The sequence below is a fragment of the Pleurodeles waltl genome, chromosome 3_1 (assembly GCF_031143425.1).
Source record: "Pleurodeles waltl isolate 20211129_DDA chromosome 3_1, aPleWal1.hap1.20221129, whole genome shotgun sequence".
NCBI classification, from domain to species: Eukaryota; Metazoa; Chordata; class Amphibia; order Caudata; family Salamandridae; genus Pleurodeles; species Pleurodeles waltl.
Window position 1 is genome coordinate 1,654,424,145 of NC_090440.1, and position 20,303 is coordinate 1,654,444,447.

At 44.0% G+C, this 20,303-nt stretch overlaps 1 protein-coding gene across 1 annotated transcript in view; it reads right to left on the reverse strand.

The window, feature by feature from the left end:
* Positions 1-20,303, reverse strand: part of CIR1 (corepressor interacting with RBPJ, CIR1) — a 204,624-nt gene that overhangs the window by 15,749 nt on the left and 168,572 nt on the right. Inside the window, exon 10 of the mRNA XM_069225370.1 lies at positions 13,285-13,373. Coding sequence (XP_069081471.1) covers positions 13,285-13,373 — 89 coding nt within the window. The remainder of the gene's footprint in view (positions 1-13,284; positions 13,374-20,303) is intronic.

Sequence of the window (20,303 nt, forward strand, 5' to 3'; positions counted from 1 at the left end):
ATCCCATCCGGGGTTTGGCAACCCAACTGCTGCAGACTAATGCATTCCAGGGAGGCATTCATGATGCAATGTCTGGCCCACAAAGATCTCTTTAGGCTTTGGCTCCACACTGATGGCAGCCAGTCACCCCCCACCTTCCATCGACTCCACTTCCCTCTTCCCAATCCAAATCCCTCCTTCCCCCTACCTACCCAAAGCACCCAGACAGATCCACAAGCATCCACATGAACACACAAGAGGAGCACACACAAACACCGCAAAACACACCAGCACGCAAGCAAACAACAGCCACCCACAGACACAACAACAGTCACAACTTCCTTAGACACCCTGCCATTCCCAGAATCACACACAACACCACCAGTAAGTGACACACCGACTACACCCATCAGACCCCGCAAACACCGCCCCAGCAATCCACCACAAGCACCACACCCGCAGACACCACAACTACAGACAGACATCCAGCCAATCTGCAGTCACCACCCCAACAGACACACACACATCCACCACTCCATCCCCAGCACCTCAACCTCCCAGTCCACCAAGACAGAAACATACTCACTCACCCACTCAACAGACACACGACACACAAGCATACCTCCCAGAAGCACACACCCACAACAGCCACACCAACACAGCAGACAAATATTCCCTAAACCTTCAAATCCCAACCCCTTTCTGATGACTGTCACCGTGTCCTTAAGAAAGTTTTTTTTTTTTTTACATCGACCTTTACCCTGTTTCTTCACCCCGTCTCAAACCCAAGAACCCTCTACCCACTCCCAGTCCCTCCCTTTCACCTCCCAGGCCTCCCCTGCAAACACCCATAACTCTCCCCACCTCCCCCCCAAGAAGAAGCCCACCTTCTCCCAAAAAGAAGACCGCCCCTCCAAAGCCCAAACCCCCTCGCTTCCCCAGATAATCCCTGAGGTGCCTGCCTGCCCTCTTGATGCCCCTTCCTGTGGAGGTTCCATGGCAGTTGGAAGTCAGGTTTAGGCACAACACTCTGCTATTACAGGACTTCATATGGATTGGCCAATGGTCTTTTGGACTTTCAAATATTTCCAGTTAATAAACCCAAACAGTTGTTTTTTGGTTATATATCTGTCCTGCAATTCCTTATCTACCTTAATATTTTGCCTGAGTGACTTGTATTGAGTGCCTAAAGTTGTGTGCGTTTCAGCCTGCTTGCTAATCCATTTGCTGCTATTTGCAGTATCTGAGTTTGTGGGCAGTGCTGGTGTCCCCAAGAGAAGGGTGTATGTTGAGTGTATGGATATGCATGTGTGTAAATGTAGTGTTGGTGTCATGGCATTGTGTACTGCTTCTTTGGGTAAGTATTTCATCTTGTGTTGTCCAATGTGAGCATTTATGGTGTTAGACTTGTCCCCCTGATATGGCTTGTGGATTAATTTAATGTGCGTCAGTGTGGAGTTTTGTTTGTGCAGACATGGAGGGTGTTCAGCTTTGTTTGCATTTGACTGTGCATGTGTCCATGTAGCTGTGTGTACCTTGCAGCTAGTTCCTGTAGGGGTATGTCCCATGCAGTTGAAGTTGTATGTGTTTTGTTGGCCTGCACTTTCACATTGTGCGGATGGGCATGTCATTTGGGTCTAGTACTGTTTGTCCCTGAGAAACATGTAGGGCCATTTCCTGTGCTCATGTTGTTTTAGGGGTGTGTGCAAAGTGATGTGTGTACCAGTACAGCCTCCATCCCAGAGTGCTCCTGATGCCCCCATCCCTATTGTGCAGGTATTGTTAGCATAGTGCTCTTTGTTTATTTGTTTCCCTGTGTATCGTGCATGCTAGTGTCCTTCCATTGGGCTGTCCTGTGATGTGATTTATGTGTCCATTGCCGGACTGTTTACTGGGAGTGGTGTTTGTGTTCCATGCCACATCAATACATATGTGTGTTGGATGCGACGACAGTCCATGGCCTGTGTGGAATTCGAGTGTGTGAGCTGTATTTGTATATGTTATGTTTGTGTGTTGTTGGTAATATATGAGACAACATTGTGTAGCCTTCACTGTTCCTGTGCTTGAGATGTGTGGACCTGTACTGTTGCTGTGCAGTATGAGTGACCTGCCCAATGCAGGCGTATTGTGACTGCGAATGTGTCCATTTTTATGCATGATTTGGACTGTGCACACGATTAGATGTGTACTTGTAGCCAGCTGCGTGACCCCCATATGATGTGGATGACGGCGCTACGATCTGTTACAGGAAATTACATAAGTAGGTGTGTGTACTTACGGTCTGTTGCACCCACGGCAGAGTCGAGGTGGTTTGACTGCCACAGTCACACTGGTGGTGTGCAACCTCGTAACGTGTCCGACAGAAAACACAGGCTCCATCGGCCTGTTTGTGACCGCAACAGTATGTACTGCCTGGCTGTCGCAGCGTACTTTGCTGTACAGGCCAGCATGACTCGAAATATGGCGGTCCGACTGCCATCCCAACAGCGGTCAGACCGCCAAACTCATAATGAGACCTACAAAAACATTTCCTCATAACAACAAAGTCTCCCTTTTAAATTCACCCATGAATATGTCACAAGAAGGTAATGATTATAATTAAGGGAGAAAAAGCAAACCAACAGGTCATACGGAGCTTCACAGTACTTAAGAAATCAAATGTACACACCATTACAGTCAAGTATATTTACTTTCTTTGATGAAGGACGTTATCATACATAAACCAATTTATGGAACGAAAAACATAATTGGTAGAAGTTGGGGGAATGAAAGGGGAAAGGAGAACAGAGTAATCATTTTGTCTCACAGAGGGGCATTTGTAACTCCACAATGACCAAGCATTAAAGATGTTTACGCCACCAAACTAGTGAACTACACTCCGGCCCTTGCTATAGTAACAGAGTTTCACTCAACACCCTTTCTGCAAGTTCCCAGTGGTATTGAGTCGAAGTTTCAAGTGTGATCAAGTAGGGGGAGTATAAATTCTTTCAAACACATCCATAGTGTCATGAACACTATAAATACATTTTTCATATGTTTCCAAATGGAATACCTATAACAGCCATTCCGCTTGTGTAGGTAGTCACTAGTTTCCCAAAGTCAGAGAATGCATGTCTTTGCCACCATTAATGAGGTGGCAATCCATCCAGTCCATGAGGAAGGTACATCAACGATGTCAGATATATTGTGTAACAATGCCAATTTTATGAACGGTTTGAAATGCGTATAACTGCGTAGCAAAAGCGTACAAGACCTCCACCCAGTAAGTGCATATGTTCAGACAGTCTCAAAGTATGTAGCCCTGTAGGGTATCCCTTTGGATTCGGAATGAATACAACAAAAACCCTCCACAGGTCTTTTGTGCTGCTGGTATGTAGGTAGGTGGTTTGTAGAAGACTTACCAAGGACAAACCACATTTGGTATTCAGGTACAAGGGACAGAATCATCTTTCCCACCCTGTAAGCCAGTATCCTTGCCAAAATATTTATATCCAAATTCAGTAAGGATATCAGCCTGTAGCTAGCACAAAATACTAGATCCTTACCTAGCTTGTCGATCTTCGCTATCTGATTTTTATTAGAAAAAGAATGTAGAGACCTCGTATATTCTCCATCTCGAAAGGCATCATACAGCGTTTCTACTACAAGCCTTTTCTCGATTTTTTAAAAATCTCTCTGCTATCTGTTCTTTCCAGGGGAGTTATTGTGGAGTAGTAATCATCTCTTCTAATTCTTGAACACACGTCATCCATGATTTTGGGTCTGCACCTTCTGAGTGATAGAGGGACTGTAAAAGTGTCCAAATGTTTTCATTATCCCATTTGGGTTAGTGTGGGCTGTGCCATTTCCATCCCGTATAGTATGGATCACCATCTGTGACTCCTTTTATTTGTTCCGACAGGAACCTTCCCGCTTTTTCCTCCTATGATCATAGAGTCTACATTTGAGTTTGTAAAGCACATCTCCAGCCTTTTCAGTTTAAACCGGTGTATTTTAGAACTAAAATCATATGCATATTAATGTGTGTTCCCATTCAAATATGCACCACACATCCACTAAATCATGGTCCTGCGAAATATCTTTCAGTAGCGCTTTGTCTACAGAATTGTTCTTGTCTGGAGGGGTTATTCTATTCAGTATAACACCTGGAGCAAGATTCCAGTCTCTTCCAGCTGTGGTGTGAGTCGCAGCAAATTCCGTCAATAAACAGTACAGTGTTGTGAAAAAGTGAGCCCTTAACATGTTGTGGGCGTATATTGAATCCATAACAAGGCCTTGCAACCGGATCTTATTATGTGCAAAGATGTAGCAGCCCTATTGATACTATCACATTTTGAAGTGGAGATGCTTCCCAAACAACATAGCTACTTCTATGATTTTAGGATATGTTAATATTTGGGAATGAACTGCCATGCCAGGCAGAAAAGAGCTGCTGCTAAAATCCAGCCCCACCCTTTCCTGTTCAAGCATCTCCATTTCAGCAAGTGGGATGTGTCTCCTGCTGCAATGCTACATCGGCAGCTTGATGTGTGAGTAGTACAAATTATTATGGTCTGGCTTGACAACCCAGCTGTCACCAGACAATTACGTGAAAGTCACCAGAAAAGAGGGCTTTAGTTCTGCCTGCATGTTGGTAGCCAGGAGTACATGCTTTGATTGGGGAGATGTTGTGTGTCCTCTTCACAGCTGTGATCAATTTGTTTATTTATAAATCTGCCTCATCTTGAACTTCCAGGGGAACACTCCTGTCATTGTAATGCTATTAAAATGTCTAGGATAACTAGATAATTTACAGTGTTTTTCTCTGGCAGAAGCACAGTAGAATGGAGGACAGTCATCAACCTACATTGATCTTTAGTTCTGGCTTGAAACTGCAACCGCAACCTGACCTTATGTGATCAACAAAAGAGCTTTCAGAGCCCTACTGAGAAAGGGGCTAAGGCTACAGCAACATGTTGGGCCCCCTGGGTACAGGATTTGATTTGGATGAATGTGTGTGCTTCTACTAAAAAAGAAACTGCATGTATTCCACTTTTTGGCTTGTGGCAAAGTTTATACGCGATGCAGCAGGGCTGATTTGGTTATGGTGGCAACCCAAAGATCATAGAAGTAGGCCTGATATGTTTATTATGAATGTTTTTGGTAAAGGCACTAGGCCTGGCATATGTATTGTGAAAAGCATATGTTAAAGTCTAACAGCCATTTAGCTGTGGATCGTTATTTAGGACTAAAGATCGGTATTTTGTTAAACAGAATCTCACGGATTACCCTAGTAGGCAAGGATTTTAATGTTGGCCACCCATTCTGACAAACTCCAAGGGATTTCACTGCGATTGGTTAGGCTCTATTGAGAGGAGTTGTATATTGTTTTGAAAGCTATATTTTTCTACACAGTTTACATTTTATAAATGTATGCCTGATGATTGTCAGTTTATGTGCACACTAATAGACCAGTGTTAGATAAAGTGTAAATCCAATGCAAAAGGGAAAAAGCTTCATCACCTTATTGAAAAAAGCATGTCAAATTTTATAGGTTTGATATGTTTATTATGAAACATTATGATGGAGCCAGTATGCCGGCCCTACTTGTTGTGAAAAGCATGTGTTAAAGCCAATCAGCTTTTCAGGATGGGTTGTTATTACACTGTGCTAAAGCCAGTAGGCAAGTACTTGGAATTTCAGATTACTGTAGTAGGCAAGAGTTTTGGTGTTGGTGATCTACCAGAACAAACTGCGGCGATACACTACAATACAGGACAATAATCCTTATTAGGCTTTCTAGGGAGCTATAGTATTTTGCTTTGCCAACTGTAATTTTGCATATATTTATACTTTTATGACTGTATGTCGGATGGTTGCCTTGTGTGAGCTTACGCTCAGTACAATGGGCTTATGTTGGTTATGGTGGCAAGCCAATGGTAAAGGCTACATGCCTGACCGTTTATTATGAAAAGTTGTAATAAAGTTAGCAGGCCCCTAAGAGTGGATTGTTATTACTTTGAATCAAAGCATACAAATACGATTTTTGTTAGATGGAATCTCATAGATTACCTTAGTAGGCAAGCGTTTTAGTGTTGTTGTTCCCTCTGACATACCATGGGTGTAGAAGCTCTGTACTGTCAGAATACTTGTTAAGCCCTCTTAGGAGAGATAGTATTTTTATACTATGCAATTTTATGACTGAATGTCTGATGTTTGTCTCGTGGGAAAGCTCATGCGCCATACAGAAGGCCTCAGTTTGTTGTGGTGGTAAACCACTGATAACTGCTACAGGCCTGCTTGGTTTACTATGAAAAATATTTGTATTGCCGTAGGCCAGATATGTCTATTATGAAGTGTTATGATAAACATATTAGGATTGACATACTGATTGTGACAAGCATGCATTAAAAGCAACTGGCATTTAAAGGTGGATTGGTATTTTTCTGTATTAAAGCCTCCAGATAGGTACTTTGTTATGCAAAATGTCAAGTTACCTTTGTAGGGAATGAATTCGGTGTTGGTTACTGTCTCTGATAAACCCTAGGGAGAGAAGATTTGCACTCTAATATTACTAGCTGGAAACTCTTCTTAGATGTCGGGTAGGATCTTGTAATAAAAAATCATTAAATCGTACATACACCCATATAAATATACATCCATATAGATACTGATAAGCCATTGGATTTACTCTCTTCTGCAATTGGTCTGTCTGAATGTCATTTACACTCCGCTTCCAACAGTGACAGCAACATGCATGGTGCATCAGTCATTGGCTCTGTGTCCTGTGAATAATGGCATTTTCTGATCAAATGTGTACATCCATCTGAAAATGAGTATGTTTCAGTATCAGGACTGGATGGCCAATCTTGTAGTTCCAAAGTTTCTTCTTTTATAGGCTCCCTTTCATCGTGTTGCTTCTCCTTTTGTTTGTTTTAATGTTTCTTAAGAGAATACTACAGCTCTCCAGGGAGTGCTAGCAGGTTGCTTGCTTGCCGCTTATTTTATCTGCAGTGCGCCGCATTCCACCTGGCCACTTCCTCTAAAACAGGACTTCAGATGGTATGCTGCTGTCCACAGTGTATCATTGTTTACCATTCCAAGATGGCCAATATGTCGGTTGTATATGTGGTGGCCATGCTTGAACTTTAAAACAATGATAGACTATTTACAATACCTCTGCAAGATGGACACATGTTGCTATGTTCAGGTTTGATATTGCAAATACATCCCCACCATCTTTAGAGGGCAGCATGTTTTCTTTATCTACTTGTATTCTTTTAATTTATCTTTCATAGGTTGTTGAGTTTGTGTGTCTTTTATTGCAGTTGTGTCAGATAGTCAACAGAAGAAATAGTCAATGGATTGATGAGTGGATGCATGAGTGCAAAGATACATGATTGTGGGCATGATGACTTGAGTGTTTACACAAAAGACACTTTCATTCATGAGCTAGACCTATAGGCATTGCCAATGCTTGTTGTGGGTCTTCCTTTTGATGCAATGTTATAACAGTTTAAATGCAAGCTCTCAAGTGGAATGGACGATGAAGCATCACACAACTAATGTTTGTTAGTTTACACTGTATAAATGATTTAGGAAAATAAATCCAGCGACATTCGTCATACATGAAACAAAAGTATCATAAAACATACTATTACTACTATAAATACTACTACTACTAATAATAAAATAATAATAACAATATTAATGACTGTAGCCTACTTTACCATTTGGCTGGTCTCTAGGGGTTGATAAGTGTTTATTATTACTGGGCTCAATGGTACTTATTCTGACAACCTTTAAAAGATCACTCCCCGCATAGCACCACCTGTTGTTGCTGCCCTTCATCCTCTGAGCCCGCCTGGCTTGGTGTGTTCGAAGCCCTCCTCCACCCACAGGCACCACTGCCTTCTGCCTTTCTTTTTTTTTCTCTTTTTGCCTTTCTTTTCCCTTTTTGTGCCTCTTTCGCTGTTTTTTCACTTTTCTCGCCTCCTTTGGTGATCACAGCGCTCCCTTACCACAGCTGCCCGGGCAGCCCCATCCCCCTTCCAGCGCTGTGTTTCCTGCCCTCCCGCCTCCCAGCTGAGGGACCCCTCCCACCTTCCCCCCCTGCTCTCAACTCCAGGTCTACCATCGCACCTTGCTCAAGGACACTCTCGGCCCATTCTCCTGCCGCAACTGCACCTTCACCTGTCCACCCACACTAAACCCCTCCTCTGCTGGACCACCCTGACACCTCAGCTGTATACTACTCAACACCAGCTCCCTCATCAAGCATGCAACAGAAGTTTGGAATCTCCTCGACTCCACCGCCCCGACATTGCCATCTTCACTGAGACCTGGATCACCACCTCCTCAGCACCGGAGATCACCACTGGCATCCCTGACAGCTACCGTTCAGCCAACAAGACCACGCCAACTGACCAGGAGGTGGCGCCATCGTACACAAAAACTCACTTCGCCTCACGACCAGCTTTGATGTCCAGACCCCTGTCGCCGAACACCTGCATTTTCAGATCCAGACAAAACCAAACACCACCCTCTGCAGCACCCTCATCTACAGCCCCTCCGGACCCTGCCCACCATTCAGCGAAGTCCTGGTCGACTTCATCGTTACCCATGTCACGATACCCAGTCACCTCAATAGACTACATACTCCTCAGTGAACTCAATTTTGACCTCGACAACCACAGCCTTGCTCATGGACAACCTTGGCACCCTCGGACTTGAGCAGCTGGTCAACCTTCCTACACACACAGCAGGACACACCCTTGACCCTGTCTTCTCGCTGGAAACCACATTGCCTTCTCACACACCTCTGAAATCCACTGGACTGATCACCACTGCTTCCACTTTACCAAGACACTCAAACGCCACCACACACACCACCCCCTCGCAAGAACTAGACCAAGGTCATCGAAGCCCAGCTCACCACCACTCTCAGCCACTCCCCACCACCAGACACCACAGATACTAACGCCTAGGCCCACAACCTTCACCAATGGAGCCAACACCCTAGCCCTCCCTAAGGAATCCTGCCTGCAATCAACACCACAAGAGACCCAACTGGCTCTTCCCTGACCTCCAACAATCCAAGAGCGCATGCAGATGACTCGAGATAAAGCGGAGAAGCAGTTAAAACCCAACAGACCACAAAGCCTTCAAGGGCACCATACATCACACCACCGGCTCATCAGAGCAGTTAGAAAATCGGCCATTCAGGAGCGAATCAACACCAATGCACACAACACACCAAAACACGGAATGGGCACCACCAACAGCCCTCCCAAGACCTCTGCAATAACCTTGACACCTTCTTCCACCATAAAATACAGGACATGTACAAGGGTTTCGCAAGCAAAGGCCCCCTCCACCTACTAGCACCACCACGGACTCCAGCCACCAACCAATCGTGAACCACTGGACAATCCTAACCACGGAAGACACCCTGAAGCTCATGAATACCATCCACTCTGGGGCACCCTCGGACCCATGCCCCCACCACATCTTTAATCGAACCAGCATCACCAATGCACCCCAACTATCCAGCACCATTAACCGCTCCATTCAGACCACCACCTTCCCAGACACCTGGAAACACGCGGAGATAAAACCCCTAATGAAGAAGCCCTCCGCAGACCCAATGGAACTAAAAAACTGCAGGCCAATCTCACAGCTCCGTTTGCCAGCCATGGTAATTGAAAAAGCGATCAACACACAGCTAACAGACTTCATCAAGATGAACTACATCATTGCCTGTTCCCAATCCAGATTTAGGAGCAACCACAGCACCATAAACACACTAACGGCCACAGATGACATCCGCTTTCTACTGGACCACGGCGAAACAGCAGCACTTATCCTCCTCGACCTCTCCGCCGCCTTCCACACCACCTTGTGCCCCAGACTACACAATGCCGGCATCCGCCGCCGCAAAGACCTGGAGTGGATCTGCTCCTTCCTCACCAGCCAAACAGAGAGTCAGGCTCCCACCTTGAAACCGACAAAAACCAGATGCCGGGTTCTCCAGGCATCCTCCCTGAGCCCCACACTCTTCAACCTCTACATGACCCCACTCGCCAAGATTGTCAGACACCACAGACTCAACATTGTCTCATATGCCGACGACACACAGCTCATTCTCTCCCTCACCGACGAACCATCAACAGCCAAAGAGAACATTCACAACAGAATGAAGGCAGTCGCCGAATGGATGAGAGACAATTGCCTCAAGCTCAACTCGGACAAGACAGAGATCCTCATCTTGGGCCCAACCACTACTGCATGGGACGACTCCTGGTGGGCAAGCGCCTTCGGAACTGCCCCTTCTCCTACCGACCACACATGCAACCTCGGCATCATCTTTGACTTGTCACTATCCATGACCCACCAAGTCAACACCGTCTCATCCTCATGCTTCGACACTCTCCGCTTACTCAGGAAGATATTCAAATGGATACACATTGCGGCAAGAAGGACAGTCACCCATGCACTTGTCAGTCGTAAACTCGACTACAGCAATGCAGTCTATGGCGGAATCAACAAGAAACTCTAAACTATACTTTGAAGAATACAGAACGCCGCGGCCAGGCTGATTCTGCACACCACCACCACATCTCTGCCCACCTTAGAGACCTACACTGGTTCCCAGTCAACAAACGCATCACCTTCAAGCTCCTGGCATACACATACAAGGCCCTTCACAACATCGGACCTGCCTACCTCAACCACTGCCTCTCCTTCTAAACACCCTCCAGGCAACTCCGCTCTGCTCAACTGGCTCTCGCCACCATTCCCAGGATCCAGAAGAGCACGGCTGGAGGAAGAAAATCCTTCCCCTACCTCATTGCGCAGACCTCGAACATGATGCCGCTTCACCTCAGGCAGTCCCCCTCGCTGGCGCAGTTTAGGAAGGACATAAAGACCTGGCTCGGACGGACCTGCGCCCCCCAGCTGACACCTTGAGACCCCCTAGATGATAAGTTGCGCTATACGAATGCAGATTGATTGATTGATTGAAAGAGGAAAACCTGATTGATCTGCCAGATTCAAACCTGTGACACAGATCTCTACAAAAGGATGCATTAGTGAAATTCACAAATGAAGTTAGTGTTAGTAAACTGGCAGTTCTATTATTTTGAGGTAGAAAACCTACTTCTCCACAGCTAAGTGATGATATATAGTGATAGCTCCTCTTGCTTTACAAGCATTGGCAATGCCAATAGGCCTCGCCTTTTGGACCTATTGGCTTCCTCAAAGCTGTTTTGGGGGGTACTGGGGATTCGCTGAGGAAAGCGCGAAGGAGAGAGAAACAGAGTTCAGGTGTGTTTTGCATGGAAAGCACACACTTGAGAGAGGAAATCTTATTACAAGAGGGGTACATGGAGGCTTACAGGTGGTGAGAAGCACACGAGGGAGAGAGCAACATGAAGTACAGGGGGAAGGGAGCATTTGTAGGGGCTAAGCACACAAGGAAGAAATCAATATTAAGTGCGGGAGTTTTCCAGGGTTTAGGGAAAAAGCACATGATAAGGAATTTGCATGGGAGAAAGCAGAAAAGGGAGAGAGCAACTAAGAGCATGGGGGCGTTTTGCATGGCAGAGGCACATGAGGGAGAATGCATCATGTTGCACAATGTGTTCTGTAGTGGAGAAGCACTCAAGGAAGACAGCAACATGGAGTGCGGGGCAGGGAAAGCACATGGGGCAGGGAAGGCACACAAAGGAGGGGGCAACAAGAAGCACTGGGTAGGTGACGAAAACACACAGGAGAGAGCTGGAAATCACACAGGTCATTTGCAATCAGACAACTTGCACTATCTAATAGGCAAGTCCTAAAAAAGAACACTGAAACAAATGCCCCATCAAAATGTTGGTCACCAGCAGCCAGCTAGGTTCCCAAGCACCTTGACTTTTTGCCACATTCATTCTATGCTGACAAGTAAATCCAGGAAAAAAGAATGCAGACACGAAAGACCAAGATGGCGGGTACCTCACTTTTCATAAAGTGAGGTGCAATGGCTAAGTGTCTCTTTCTAGGGCAAGGAGTGGGTGCAAGCGTATGTTTGGAATTGAATCCTTATGCTCTGAAGTCAAGGGTGCAGTTAGTAAAAACTGTGAGGAATCAAAAGTAGTGCAACCGCCACTGTGAATGTACAAGTTTTAAATTCAATACAACTCAATCCAGGGTGCTGCTATGATTAGAAAAGAGCAGAGCAGGGAAAGTAACTTCTTTCAGTGGCTAGGTTATTGAACAGGGCTGTTGACTTGCCATTTCTCTGGAACGGTACGTAAAATGGAACACTATTAGAAAGCCTTTTTAAAAAGAAGCCATCTTTGCAGATAGCCTCAATAACTTAATTTATTGCGTGATATTTAATGTACACAGTTGCAACAATCTCAGTATTTTTTTGTATCTGAATGTTAGTCAAATGAAAAACACTACAAACATCAGTTGCAGCCTGCTGGGTTCCTAAATGTTCAATGTTGGATGTCATCATTTCATGAAGGATTTATTCAATACTATTGTGGGCACCATAGTCTGGGGACATACATGGAACTCAAAGTGCCATTTGTAAAGGTTGAGAAACGGTGTCTCTTCGTCAGTTGAAATAAAAGACTTATAGCAGCTCTGCCAGTAACAATGATACCAGAATAGGCCAGATGTTGGATGGCCTGATGCTAAAATAGCTGCACCCCAAAGTGTTAAGAGATCATGAAGAGCCTTTGAGGATGGTCATAAAAACCTTCTTGAACATTAAAGCAAAACAAAGAATGCTTTCTGTATACAATGCATGGATGACATAAAGAATTCAATGTATGAAGACTGAGCGCACTTTTGTGATATGAAAAGTCCCTCATGCATTGCAAACAGTGCATAGGAGGCAGGATGTTTCCCGAAGTGAGCAGAGGAAGTATACAACCTTTCCATTCAAAACATTGTGAGACCCAATAGCTCTAGGGAGGGTCAAACACAAGAACAGACAGCAAGGGCATCAAATCAACACCTGTGACAGACAACAAAGCTATTTAATCATAAGTAAGAGGCTGACGAAAAGCCCACTCTAAGTAGATGTTATGTATTGGAAGTAGTAGTTCCAGTGGCGTAACAAAACTTAAGGGGCTCCCCTGCAAGGTACCTGTAGGGGGCCCCCTTTGACCCAGTCAGGGGCCTGCCGCCCCTGCACTGTGTAGTGTGCTGAGGAGGGCCCCCCACACCACGGGGGCTAAAGGGGCCTTTGTTACGCCACAGAGTAGGTCTCCTGAATGATAAGACCTACAAATATACTTTCCCCAAAAATAAACCGTGCTTTCATACATTTACCTCAACAGCTTCTGCTTTTGCTTTGTAGAAAGGGATTTTAGAAATTCAACTTCAGGGTCGTCTTCTTCTGGTTCACTTGCCACAAATTCCTAGAATATAGATAGATACAATGCTATAAATGAAGTACATGAAACGAACAACCTGAAAGTGATTCTAGACCGTACAGCCTTAGAAGTATTCTGACTCCACATTTCATGACCGCTCTCATGAAAAGCTAATCCATAACGGTATAAATTAGAGATGTTGCAGTATTAAAGGAATCATGCTTGCCAATGCAATGGAAGATGAGCTGTTTGCCCACATACAACAGCATCTATGTCTGTCAAACGCATTTCCAGGCCTATGGCTTTAAAAATTGTCCTTATTTTCGTTATAATTTCACCTACAAAAGGTTGCTTGGGATGTTACACACCACCTCAACATCAAGCTGTGGAAACATTTTGGTAGAAGGACTACAAAGACTTTCCAAGAACAATTCAGCAGAGACCGTGAGCATTGCAATTTAGTTGAAAACTTACTGATTCCAACAGTAGTATTACCAGTTTTACATTTTTGCCAATAGAAGCAGTTTAGTTATAAAAAAAAAAAAAAGGTAAAATAATTTACCAAAGTAATGTACCACCACTGAGAAGTGCGGGTACTGTCCCTTTCAAATTAAAGAACTGCAAAAACTCAGTACCCCTATAGTACCAGCTCATTTAAAGCACTGAGGCACAGAAAAAGAAAGGATGTCTAGAGACAGCACAAATTGTCTAGCATTTTTGTGACTGCCAGGGTTTACATTTGCACATTAAAACCAGACATTTAGACTTCACAAAAGCATGTTGTCAATGTGTTTGAGATTTTTAGAACTTACCTCTCTGGGGGGGATATTGCATTAAGGTCAGGATTTTAAAAGAAATGAATAATTGGAGTGACCAATCTACCTTGAGAGGGTTAGAGATCTGCATGTGGTGTTTTAAGTATGATAATCAGGTAGAGAAGCTGTAATGCTTTAGTCCGTGCAGGAAAGTGAGGCATTATGCAGTGAGGCTGGTTAGGCTTCACCATGCAATACTCTCACATAACCCCCAACTGGGTCCTTTGGATTCACACCAATAAATCCCTAGCCCAGTCCTGATAGTGTAGCACAGAGCAGTCAAGCTTTACTAGAGGGACATCTGCGAAGCATTTCAGAGTACCAACATTGAGGATAAGTAATTTATACTACTCGAAAGAAATGAGACACCAATTTATAAAAATAAAGCAGATTTTTTATATGATTTTAGACACCTTAACGAAGCCAATCAGATGATTATAACCAGAACTTTAGGATTTGAAATGAAAAATAAATCAGTGCAGTTAACTCTTTCAAAACTTTAATGTTTCAGTCAATGGGGAATTGTACTATTGACAATCGGTCACTTGTAGGTCGAGTTCAGTGGAACCCACTGAGGATAAAACTGATGTGGATCCTTGGACCAAGGCTCAGCAGTAAGCAGAATTTTACATGGCTCATAGGGCCTGGGTGCAGTGTGTTTCTGGCTGTCCTTGGTGCTGAACGCGGGAGCTGCGGGTCCTGGTTTTACTGCTTGGACGGTGCCGGTAATGAAAGGGGTGCAAAATCTCTACAGGGCCACTGGGGCGATGGGTTAAAGATGTTGCGAGGCTTCCCTCGAGGTGCAGCTACAAACAAAGTAAGCTGTAGCCTGACTGGCCACCAACAAGCCTTGGCAAGTACAAATTCAGTTTTTAGTTGTTTCGACGTCCGGGGGAAACCAGTAGCCACCTGAAACTTGCTGGAGGTCAGAACTATGTTTCCCACAATGCACTGGACCACTTACTTTGGAAGATCCCTTTTATTCTGGGAGTGTAATGTGCCTGCGGGCTGGAGGGGAGTTCTGGAGCTGCCTTTGGCTTGCAGAGTAGGTCCTCTTCACTTTGGAGGTGGTCTCTGGTGCAGGACGAGTTGTGGTTGTGCAGTTGCAAGATGGTTGCCACAGGTGAAGGTTATCACGCTTTTGCTTTGTGAAGGTCTCTTCTTCATCCTCTGTTGCAGGTTTGTCAGATCTGAGGTTCTGGTGCAAGGAGAGCCTGTTAAATCCTAGATTTAGGGGCATTAGGGGTGTGGGTGCTGATTTGTTTCTAAATCCTGTGAGTATTCACAGCTCTTGGGAGGCGGTCAGATTCCAGTCTTGGGAGCAGCAGCATGTAGGCTGTCAGCCAGGGCACAGGAAGGCTGGGGCACCCGGCGGGCAACCTCTATGGTAACCACCTGGATGCATGTCACATGAAATCAGACTTGGGGGAACAAGTCAGGTTTGATAAGACAGGTTATTTAATACCAAATATGACACCTTCCACCGGGACAATAATGCAGTTGGCAACCTCGGGATGCAGCCCTTAATAGAAAGAGGCTACTATAGGGACATATAAGATTGCACTTATATGTCCACAGATTTAACATAATGCACCCTGGCCCCCGGGTTCAGGCCTACCTCCTGACTTTCATATATTAAAGATAATCCTGGGACTTTGCCACTCTTGGTGAGGGCAAAGTCGAGTTTGTTCAGTTTGCACTGCTCCTGCAGTCTGCAATAGCAGGAATGCTGATATTGTTTTACTTGGGTCTCTCAGGGTGGCACACTCAGTGCTGCAGGCCCTAGTGGCCCTTTAACTCCTAGGGCCTGGATACCACTGATACCATTAATCAGGTACTTATAAGGGGGTCAAAGTAATTGGCAATTAGGGATACCAACTGATATGCATCACATTTTAGGGAGAGAGCACTGGCACTAGGGGCCAAGCTAGGAGGCCTCGGTGCACTTTCAGAGTCATAACCATCAGCACTGGAGAAAAAAGTGTGGGGGTAACCATACAAAAAGGGCACTTTTCTACAGTTGATTGTTGTGCAGGATTGGAGGAGGGATTTGTATATGTCTCCAAAGGAGGTGGACATATCCAAGGAAAATCTGAGTACAAGAGCTTGTGAGTGGATCAGAGCTCTACCTAAGGAGATAATCAATAAAACCTTTTGCCGCCAGATAAACTGAATAAGCTACTCAGCCTCAGTAGGTTGGTTGTTATGCTTGAAATCTCCACAATAAGACATTTGAGGAAGAGGTTGATCAGTTTGCCTATAAAGGACACTGATTGGACAAAGTCAAACTACACCCACCAGAATCTTTCTGTTCTGTCAAGGTGGAATATGTCATATCCTAGATGGAGATAGTAAAAGAGAATGAAGAGAACGAATGTCCTGAGAGTAAAATAAAGTCAAGATCTAAGTCTTTGGTGAAGGCACATATGGAGGACATATCCGAGACCGCAGACCTGCAGTTCAGGATGGCAGCTTTTTGGAATGTATAGGAGATGGGGCCCAAAGAGTTTTTTGTTCTGCAAACTGATCTCTGAATGTGTTTAGTAAGTCTATGCCTGGAAGTGATGGTAATAGGTTGAGTTGTAGAATCTGTACATGGAGGAATGCTCTAAAGCATTTGAAAGGGGGGGATGGTGTGTGTGTGTGTAAGTTCTTCAGGAGTAGGTGTGCCTAATGATGTGTAACAGGGTGGTTTTCGAGAGCAGTACCCTGGGGTCGGGGTGAAATAATCAACACTTTTATTGAAATGTTCTAATACAGCATTCCTGCTAAGAACCCTTCTCCTCCCTCTGGACATTCCACCTGCTAAAGCTAGTGTAAACTTTGGATGAAAATGGGACAAAAAACTGAGAACTACAACAGGAATCAAGTCACTGCAATTCACTCAGGCCCTTAGAGGAACATTTATAACAGTGTAAAACTCACATACTAAAATTAATACTACCCTTAGCATTGGTACGTTTTGGTCCAACAATACAGATGCAGCATTTCTGAAGGACCCTTGATGAGCAGTCTATATATGATGGCAACTTCAGCTTGATGGCAAACAGTTCCTTTTCAGAAATGGATACGATTTTTTCCTTGGCTAGGAGAAAACCTTTGGCAGTATTTCACTCTCTACCAGTGCAAAAGTAGCTGCATTCCAATTTATAGTCTATACTAGCAATAATTAATGATGGCATTATGGCATCTGGTTTTATTCCCCTGGGGCATAGGTCTTCAAAGTGTGCGGCGAGCCCACCGGGGGGGAGGGGTTTACAACATCTTCTTAGGGACAGCGCACACTCCACCTCATCTGTGCAGCTCCCATTATTGCTTTCAACATAGGAAGTACGTTTTCTTTGGTATTTCATCAATTTTTCTTAAAATCGCGCTCTCTGATTGGTGTAAATATGCACAGCAGCCAATCAGCTTATGGCACCATCAGCAATTACATCAGCACTGACGTTTCACCAATCGAATGGACAGCAGCACAGATGCAGGAAGTGCCGGGAATTTTGGTGCATAAAGCTTGTAAATTGCCATAGGAGGCTGGTAAAACAGTGCTTCTTCACTGCTGCCTTTATCTTCGCTGCACTTCGCTTCCTGGTTCACCTCACGTCTCTTCCTGGTTGATGCCTTCACCCTCGAGGCTACTTCGATTCATCTCTGTCTAGCTGCGAGGGAGTTTCCATCGGATGCATTCTGCACATGCAGGTAAGCCTAATATCTTTTTTAAAGTCTTTATCCTTTTCTCCCACAGCTATTGGAATGTTAGATGTTTGGGAGAGAAGAGGATGTTTTGTTTTGGGCCAGGGCTGCTGACTTTCGATTTTGTGCCCCCAGCTCTCGTTAGTTTGTCATATTTAGTGTTCTGTGTAGCCAAGCCTCACACATGCTCTTATCTAAATTGCAAATTTGAGCAGGGCTTAGGCTGGGGATATGTGTGCCAGTAAAACCTGCAAATCTGTGGATCTTGGAGACTGGTTTATGTTCGTCTGTTTGTAAAGGCAATACCATAGCTGCCAGGTTTTTATTTGGCTTATATGTGATATTTCCAAGTTTTGGTGAGCTTGTGTGCAGCATTCCAATATTTTAGGGAATGATTGAGAAACTGCCTTACAGCACCTGCTGCATACTTTAATTCCTTTTGCAACGTCAATAGCGTAATTCCTTTTTCTATCAGGGCTTGTGGTGCCATCATAAACAAAACAATGCACACTCAATGTAAGGTCATTGTTTATTTTATAATTGAGGCTCCCAGTTTTCCGTTTCTACTGATTTTAAAAGATAACTACAGACAGAAAACAATGTTTCCTGTCTGTGCTTATTTTTAAAAGCGGAAAAATATTGAAAATTGAGCTCCTTATGAGAGACCCTCAATGCTGTCTTTCATGAATTACAGGCCAACAGCTAAGCTGATAGAGAGCATGGGGAAGTAGAAACATAATAAGATTCCCTCAGATATAGTGCAAGTGTGTGATTTTATATATACACATTTTGTGATATGTCCCCTAAATTCGCTAAAATGTGAAAAGTATAAATGAATGTTCATCAGTTAAATATATGTGGAAATATACCATTTTGCTGCATCATGGATTCAAAAATCACAAAATAAATATGGATAAATATCAATAAGAGGGCCAAAAATAAATATGGATAAATACAGATGGAAATAATAAATAAATACCATAAAACCGGGACCCTATTTATAATCGGAAAAGTCATGAACGGAGTGCCTATGTCAGAAGCAGTCATGACTTCATGCTCCTGTACATTATGAACAGGAGCTGCGCTGATGGCTCTGTAAACATTATTTTTATTGAGAATTAGAAGAGGAGATGAAGCACATAAGGGTTATTGCTAAAATGGCTTTATAACCATTTTACACTTCAACATGACAAATGTTATTAAAGGCACCCTCCAGCACTGCACTAGCAGGTGTCCCATGCATGTTCCATTAACTGCTGTCATAATCAGTGTACACTAATGGATGGTTTATAGTTTTCTTAAATTGAGCCCATCAAAAACATGGCAAATAGAACATGGCTTACTGGTCCGAAGGGATGGGTATCTCCCTCCTTCTGTTAAAGCCGGTATTCACATAGGATTGGATTTTTCAGTGGGATACAGATATCCAAGGTAGCCAATTCTTGCGCAAATAACTCGTCTATATTGCATCAGAACACTGCACCCGTATAGTTGCAGGCTTAGTACAGCCACGTTTGGACTATCTTTTTGGCCCACAGTAATATGGCATAGGCCCTCAAGTAAAGGACAGGGCCCCATGCAAATTATGTAGAACTCATGTGTCTATCAGAGATGAGTCCATGCTTACACAAGCAAAAAATCATCTGTGTTCTGAATACATTGGAATCTAGCCAGAAGATTGATGGCAGTAATCACAAAGTTGGCAGTTGTGAGTGTGAGAATGGACAAACATATTGAATACTGAACCCCCATGCTGCATTGTTGCAAAAGGGAAGACATGGTGAGCCGTCCAAAATTGATAAATGTAGTTATTTGGCAGCACTTACACATGGATGTTGAGGAAAGCTGAGTGCCAACCAAACCTCCTACCCCTCTCACCAGCAACAGAGGATTGGGTCACATTTCAATAAACCTGTTCACATTTCACATGCTTGTGTAACTTGGCATTGTATAAGATTGTTTGCTTTCTACAGGATGGTGTGTTTTGTAATTTTTTCATGTGCTTATAACTCATGCATAGTGCACACTGTGGACCTAGTCACCTCTATATGTCTGTGTGAGTTATGGTTCTGGATAGTTGTCTATAATGGACCAAGACTGAGACCTCTGGAGTTAACACTGAAAGGTAGTGAAAAATTCTCACAGTGCCTGTCAGTGGGTCATAAAGTTGTTTCAAATACATGTTCATACCATCGTTGGCATCTCTGCAGAGCGCACATTACACTAGTCACATATGCCTATTTTAATTGTGATTCTCTGCAAAAGTGTGTGAAGGAAATAGACTGCTGTTGAAATATTGACAAAGTAAAGCATTTTTTTTCCTTAAAGGAGTATGTGTGGAGGATAATGAAGTGAAGGAGCTGCTAGGAAGTATATGAAGGACCAAACTTGAAAGAATGCCCTGCCATAATTCAAAGTCTTAACTTTATATCACAGAAATCATATCTTATCTGCAATAAGGACTTCATAT